This window comes from Psammomys obesus, unplaced genomic scaffold, assembly GCF_907164565.1.
Source record: "Psammomys obesus unplaced genomic scaffold, mPsaObe1.curated_primary_1811, whole genome shotgun sequence".
NCBI lineage: Eukaryota > Metazoa > Chordata > Mammalia > Rodentia > Muridae > Psammomys > Psammomys obesus.
This window is the reverse complement of record NW_026585504.1, coordinates 68,982,059-68,989,942: the sequence shown is the minus strand read 5'-3', so window position 1 is coordinate 68,989,942 and position 7,884 is coordinate 68,982,059. Positions and strand designations below refer to the sequence as shown.

Here is a 7,884-nt window from a genome sequence, read left to right as displayed (position 1 = left end):
ACACACACACACACACACACACACACACACACACACACACACACACATGCTACACCTCCATGCCTGAGTCCAGATCCAGCCTCTGGAACAGAGCCTTGGAGCTGCCAGGTGTCTGCAGAGACCCTCAGCACAGGACTGCTGTAGAAAAGCCTAGCGCCAGACCTTTTGTCCTCCTGTGGAGCACTAGGCAGTGCTGCCTCCTTGCATTACTGAACACCTAGTTGTTTGGAATCACATAAGTCACATTGTCTAGCTCATGACATTTTTGAAACTTAGCTCAAAAAAACATTCTGCAGCATTCAGGGTAGAAAGGACCAGCTGGGAGACCTTATGTATATTCTGTTGGACACTTTTCCCCTAGTTATCTATCTGCCTTTTTAAAGACAACCTCTACCTAAACCAAAAGTCTACCTCCTGGACCTTTCTCCTATTTCCCTTTTATTGCCTAAGGCTTAAGGCTTCCTTGGGCTTTTGAGCTTTCTCTGGTACCCATTTCTTTTGAACTTTGGCTCCCCAGCCATCCATCAGCTCTTACCTGTGGACACAATCAGGTTCATACTGAAGAATAGCATGTCGTTCCGGTCTCCTATGCCGCAGCGATAAAGTCCCATGTCATCTAGGGACAGATGGAACAGCCTCACCATGAACAAAGCACTCTGTGGAAAGTCAGTGAGAGCCACGCGCCCGCGGTAGTCGTGGTGAGTGTAGTGGTTCGTGGACACGATGGTGTTGCAGGCCCGCAGAGGAGGCCTTAGGCGGCACCAGTATTTCCTTTGATGCCTGTTGACTGAGGAGGGAGCATAATGGCAAAGGATGGTGACAGCTCCTCCTGTCTCCCCAGATGCCAGCCTTGGGCCTTTCAATGCATTTGCATCTGTGGGCAGAGAAAATTGTCAAAGGAAAGGAGCAGTGAGTATAGGTGCTGTTAGGGAGTTAGTAATGAACTGCTTGTCAGAAAATGCAACTCTCAAGGTGGCCTGTAGAACTGACTCAGCATAGCCACCAAGGAAGCAGACCTTGCCTCTCAAGGAAGGGAGCTGAATTCAAGGTCTCATCGAAAGACTCTTACCCAGTATTTGGCTAACACTTACATGTTAGGGGTTTTCATGAAAGTCTGTGCAGAGCCCGCACTCCTTCCACTAAGCTCCATCTACATGCTTGGAGGCAGGAAGAAAAAACTCCAAATAGGGGGCTTTGGCTGTACTGCAAGGAAATGAGAAGCGCTGTCTAGTGTGGATGTACCATGTGCTTTCCTCTGAAGAGAAGAAGCCTGTTCTGTTCTGTTTGGGTGTTGCATCTTCCAGATCAATGGCTGACATTTTCCTACACTAGCCACTTCTCTAAAGAACAGAACACTGAGCATCCATGAACACAGCAAAATGAGAAGCCTTTCTTACAGATGGGAACTTCAGCCAGAAGCCACCAAAAAGATATGTGGGAAGGAAGGCAGGGGTGGGAGGTGGGTGGGTGCTACTTTGGAATTAGCTGTGCACAGAAATACCGTCTTACACACCACCATCTCCTTTTCCATGCCAGTTGTGGAATGCTCCCAGGTCTCAGCTCTGAGCCGCAGAAGAAAGAAAAACAAGAGACTCAAACTGAACATCTCCTCCATGACAGTCTCCAAGGCTACACTAGAGGAGGCTCTGTGTGCCAAGAGAGAAATCCACTATATACAAGAGTATGCCTGGTATCTCATTAAGGAGCAGAGATAGTGTGAAAGGAGAAGGAAATAATTAACTGTTCTGCTTATATCTTACCAAATTAAAGTCTTCCTCATGCTGGCTTATATGGACTCTGATTTGGCTAAATACTGTCAAAGCATGAGTATTCACAACGCTTCACCAAATAATAAATATCTAGTTGACATTTTAAAATCTGATGTACTTTTGTCACAATATCCTTTTCTGTTTGTGACTGTTAATTTAAAAATCATTTTAAAGAATTTATTTTACTTTTTAAGATTTATTTTTTTAAATTTTGTGTGTGTGTCCAACGACTAGGCTGAGGTCTGAGAGTTTTGTGGAAGAGTGGGAGGAAGAATTGAGGGAGCTGGAGGGATCAAGGACACCTCAAGAAGACCTACAGAGTCAATGAACCTGGGCCCTTGGGGGCTCACAGAAACTGAACCACCAACCAAAGAGCCTGCATGGGCCGGACCAGACCCCACACATGTAGCAGATGTACAGCATGGTGAGCCACCTAACAATGAGAACAGGGCTGTCTCTGACTTTGTTGTCTGCCGTTGGATCCTTTTCCCCTAGCTGGGCTGCCTGTCTGGTCTCAGTGGGAGAAGATGCACTTAGACCTGCTGTGACTCGAGGTGCCAGGGTAGTTGGTACACCTTAAGGGCCTCCCTTCTCTGAGAAGAAGAGGGGCTGGGGGTGAGGGAGGCAGGAGGGCAGGGCTAAGAGGAGAGGAGGGAGGGGCTGGGATTGGGTTGTAAAGTGATTAAATAAATAAAAATTTAAAAATTATGTGTGTGATAATATGACAATAGTCATGCTTAATTTGTACACTACTCAGTTGGGTTTTAACATTTTTCTAGATGTTTCTTCACTCCGTTTACTAACCAGCATTCTTTACTCTTGTTCTCACACTCAATTCATATACTCTTTTCTTCCTACCTCTTTTTCTTCTTTGTCTCTTTCTTAGCCCTCATTTTTATATTTCTTAGTTTCCTTAGCTTTAACAAACTCTAGAATCTGTGGACCTTAATAGTATCTCAACTTTCTCCTTCCCAGTTACTTTTCTACCTTTTTTTCAGTGTTGATCTATTAATAAAACTAATCCCTATCCTCATCTATTCCAATTTCTCTGACTCCTAGTCTTAGTAACTAAACTGGACACACAGTCACTGACGTTATGGGCCACTGTTATTACTAAGCTGGTGTAACATTTGTGTAGTGGACATATGCAGTATCTGTGGTTGTTCCCACAATCAATACTCTAAGAGAAGTAGAGAGACTGAAGCTGGCATTCTGGGTTCCTGAATTGAGGAACTATTTCTGGATTATGCACCTCAACCCAACCACAACATAACCCACCTGAACATGGCAAATACTTCAACCAAAGGAATAGCATGAATAAAAAGTCCAAGTGATGAAATAACCCCAGATATATAAATCCTAGTATGAAAAACATGAAAACCAAGGCTGTGTAATGCCTCTAAAAATTACTAACCCCACAGTAATTTTCTCCAATCAGAGGGATTTAGATTAAATGCAGGATAAAGACTTCAAAGAATGATTATGTTAAAAGAAACTAAGAAGAAGAAATAGAAGAGGAGGAACAAGAAGAAGAAGAAGAAGAAGAAGAAGAAGAAGAAGAAGAAGAAGAAGAAGAAGAAGAACCTGTGAATAAATCTCATCAGAGCACAAAAAGATGAATTGAAGTAAGGAAATCAATACAAGATATAGAAGAGAATTCTATTAAGAAACAGAAACCCTGAGGAAAAACCAAACTTAAATACTGGAATTGAAAAACACAACAGGGCCTGGAAGCTCTGTGGAAATCCTCATCAACAGAATGGCCAGAACCCCTGAGTCAGAAGACAAAGTGGAGAAACTGGGGTGTTCCACCAAGGACAGAGACGATTAGTACATGACCAGAAGGGGTACTTTAAAGACATTTGGGACGTCACAAAATATCAAATTTAAGAATCACAGGCATAGAAGAAGAAAAAGAAGACTTTCATTGAAGGCATAGAAAACATTTTCAGCAAAATCAAAGCAGAGCTTTTTGAATAATTACTTTTTGAATAATTTTGAATAATAATGCCAATCCAGACATAAGAGACATTTAGCACACAAAAAAAATGAGATCAGAAAATAACTCCTCTTGTTATATTATAATTAAGCTACTAAATATACAGAACAAAAAAAATACATTGAAAATGCCAGAGAAGCATCCAGTCACATATAAAGTCAGGTCCATCAGAATAACAGATTTCTCCATAGGAACTTTAAAGCAAGAAGAGCTTGTAACACTATATTTCAAATCTTGAATGATATCGACTGCCAACACAGAATGTGATGCTTAACTAAGTTATCCATCTTTGAAGACAAAAGAAAAACTTTCCACAATAAAAAATATGCTAAAGGCAGCTTTATTCATAATAGCCAGAAACTGGAAACAACCTAGATGTCCTTCAACAAAAGAATAGATAAAGAAAATAGGGTCCATTTACACACTGGAATACTACTTAGCTATTAAAAACAAGGGCACCATGAAATTTGCAGGGAAATGGATAGAACTAGAAAAGATCATCCTGAGTGAAGTAATCCAAAAGCAGAAAAACACATACGGTCTGAACTCATTTATAAGTGGATATAAGCCATAAAGTACAGGATATGCTACAATCCATAGACCCCAAACAGCCAGTAACAAGGAGGGCCCAAGGGGAAGATGCTTAAATCTCACTTAGAAGGGGAAATAAAATAGACATAGGAGCTAGATGGAGGGGGAGACTAGGTGGGAAAAGGGGTGGGCATGGAATAGGAGGGATCAAGTTCCAGAAGGACTGAAGGAGAGAGAACTGAAACCTATGCAGGGGTTGGGGGAGCTCAGGAATGATCCAGAAACCTAGAACAAGGGAAACTTCTGGGACTCATGAGGGTGAACCTAGCTAAGACTCCTAGCAAACAGGGGATATGGAACCTGAAATAGCTACCTCCTGTAACCAGGCAAGACCTTCTTCCAAAGGAGGGATGAGGACAATAATCCACCCACAAAACCTTTGACCCAAAATTTGTCCTGCCTATAAGAGGCACAGAAATAAATAAGGGAATGGTAAAACAGTGACTGGCCCAACCTGAGACCCATCCCATGAGAGAAAGCCAAGCCCTGACACCATTAATGATACTCTGCTGTGCTTGCAGACAGGAGCCTAGTATAACTGTTCTCTGAGAGGTTCCACCCAGAAGCTGATGAAAACATATAGAGACCCACAGCCAAACCCACCATTTCCAAGTGGAGCTCTGGGAATCTTGTGGAAGAGGGGGCCAGAAGATTGAAGGAGCCAGAGACGTCAAGGACACCATAAGAAAACCTACAAAATTAACTAACCTGGGCCGATAGGTTGGTGGTGATCTCAACCACCAACCCCAGAGCATGGATGGGATAGACCTAGGGCCCCTACACATATGTAACAGGTGTGCAGCTTGGTTCTCTTGTGGGTCCCCTAACAAAAGGAACAGGGACTGTCTGTGACTCTTTTGCCTGCCTTTAGATCCCTTTCCCCTAACTGAGCTGCTGTGTCTAGCCTCAGTAGGAGGAAATGTGTCCAGTTCTACCTTGACTTTACATTCCAAGGAAGGCTGATATACATGGGAGGCTTCCCCTTCTCTGAGGAGAAAGGGGAGAGAAAATGGGGGTAAAAGAGAAGAGAGGAGAAGGGGGACTGGGAGGAAATAAAGAATGGGAAGCTTCCCTTGGAATATAAAGTAAATTGATTTTAAAAAATATAATACCATTTAAATGACCTTATATTTGGTAAGTCCAATAACAGAGATAGAGTCAAATATTGAGCTGGAACTATTTTTAGAAACAACTTATTATGATAAAATAGGAAGTCTAAATATTATAGTTAGGGATGAAATTAAATCCATAACCAAAAAACTTTCCTGCAAATACATTTATGTTCACATAATATTATATTAAAGTTTATCTAATGTATGAAGAAAAATTGGAATTATTAGTAGATATCTTAAGTCTCATTGAACCATTACAACTCAAAAAATGATAGTTATAAAAATAACATTAAAATTTTATATTTACACAGCATTATTATTATATCAATATTGCTGTTAATAAACAATTTGAAGATAGCATTGCTCTAGGCCTTCCTCTTGTGGGTTTTCTCTGGCCATGTTGTCCTCTTGGTTGTTTAATATTTAGGACAAATGTGTAGAAGTTATATATGCTGTTTTCAAGTAATGCCATATACATTACGTTTTGCTTTGAGAAGGACTATTTGTATAATTCTAATAAATGTTTTTGACACCCTTAAAACAAAACAATATGAATATGCTAAAGGAATTCATGGCTGCTAATTCAGCTTAATAGAAGATACTCGAAGAAATCAGTCAGATGGAAGAGAAAAACAAATGAGGCCACAGGAAAGAACAAACCACTCTTGAAAAATAATAGTTAAGGGGGCAAGATGGCGGCGCCAGGAGGACTCTCATTCTGACCAGCAGCACAGCAGGATCGGCACAGTGACCAGCAATCAGAACTCGCGGCCATAAAACATAGGCGATTGTGTTTCCCAGGTGAGAGGATACCCCACGGTGGGGGATTCAATCAGCTTTTAACTCACCTGGCTAAACCGTGGAAGAGATTCCGGTTCCGCCAGACGCTTGGCTGCCAGCCCCAGCCCAGAGCCACACGCCAGTGTCTCTGGTCATGGTCCCAGACTGAACCGTGCACACCACACTATCAGAGACTGGAATTTTCAGTCGAGAGATAACCCCACGGTGCAGGAAACGATTGGGACCGACCTTAGGTCACCCAGACATCCCCTGGAAAAGACTCGGGTTCCACGGGCAACCCAGGAGCCAGCCCAGAGCCAGAGCCAGGGACCCAGGCGCCTGCAGAGAGCCCTGCCTGCCCACCTGATTCGCTGTCTCAGATAGAACTGTGGGCCCCAGGGCACCAGAGACTGCGTTTCACTGTCCAGTGCAAACACACAGGGAGGGAACGGCTGGTCTGATCTCAGAGCACTCAGCTGATACCACCATCCCAAAAAGGTCTCAGGAAAATCACCCAGTTTAGGCAGACACCCAGGCTCCCAAAGGCTGGAAAGGCAGACATAGGCAGTTTCTACATGCCAGCTAGCTGGCGGAGACTGAGTGGTGCGCCTCAGGGCAAAAAAGAGACTGGGAGTCCCTGTCTCCAGAGAATCCACAAGGAAGGAAGAACACTGTACTGACTTAAATCACCCAAGCCTTCCCTGGAAAAACTCTCGCAGGCTGGTGGACCATGCTGCCATCACTCAGCTGTGCTCCAGACACAGGCACAAACAGTTGCTGTGTGCCAGATGTCCAACTGGGTCACAGCAGCTGATCATTAAATTTACAGCAAGAAACCCAAAAACGGCAGCTGTCTTCAGGACTTCACTGGGTGAGAGGAGAACCCTCTAGACTAACAAAGACCACAGATACCACTCAGGTCTCTATCCCTGAGGTGAGCAGCAGCAACTCCTGAAAAAATGCCAGCCATCCAGGGACTATACCCAAAAAGCTGAGAAGACTTCCTTCAGGAAAAACCAGCTTTCTGCCAAGGGGATTCTCTCCACCATAGAATCCCCAGGAACCACCAGAAAATAACCCCAAACACCTAAGGTAGCACAATGGGTAGAGGCCAGTGTAAAAGCTCAAGCAACAAAAGACAGAGCAATACTGCATCTCCAGAACCCAGTTACACAGGGGCAAGTAGCCCTGGACACCCCAGCATAACTGATATCCAAGAAGATGACCTAACAACTATGCTCATGAAGATGATAACAGAGGAAACAAATAAGATATGTAAAGACATAGAGGAAGATAAACTCAAACAGAATATTGCCATCCATAAAGAAATAGAGGAAGTTGCAGCCAAACAGTTTATGGCCTTTAAAAAGGAAATGCTTAAAGCACTGAATGAAATAAAAGAAACAGAGTTGAAGGAACTAAAAGAAAAACAGGAAAGTACAATCAGACAGGTGAAGGAAGTAAACAAAAGAAATCAAGACCTGAAGATAGAACTGGAAAAATTAAAGAAAACACAAATGGAGGAAATAATGGAGAGGAAGAATATAGGGAAGAGAACAGGAACTACAGAGGTAAGCATAACCAACAGACTACAAGAGATGGAAGAAAGAATCTCAGGTGTAGAAGATACAAT

The 7,884-nt window shown here is 42.9% G+C and overlaps 1 protein-coding gene and 1 long non-coding RNA gene across 2 annotated transcripts in view; one reads left to right on the top strand and one right to left on the bottom strand.

Moving 5' to 3' along the window:
- Nucleotides 1-2,361, top strand: part of LOC129672854 (uncharacterized) — a 22,685-nt gene extending 20,324 nt beyond the window's left edge. The window contains exon 5 of the long non-coding RNA XR_008719576.1: nt 1,537-2,361. This is a non-coding gene — a long non-coding RNA (uncharacterized LOC129672854). The remainder of the gene's footprint in view (nt 1-1,536) is intronic.
- Fcamr (Fc alpha and mu receptor) overlaps nt 1-7,884 on the bottom strand; it is a 16,885-nt gene that overhangs the window by 2,784 nt on the left and 6,217 nt on the right. Inside the window, exon 4 of the mRNA XM_055602485.1 lies at nt 536-874. Within this exon, the coding sequence (XP_055458460.1) occupies nt 536-874 (339 nt within the window). The remainder of the gene's footprint in view (nt 1-535; nt 875-7,884) is intronic.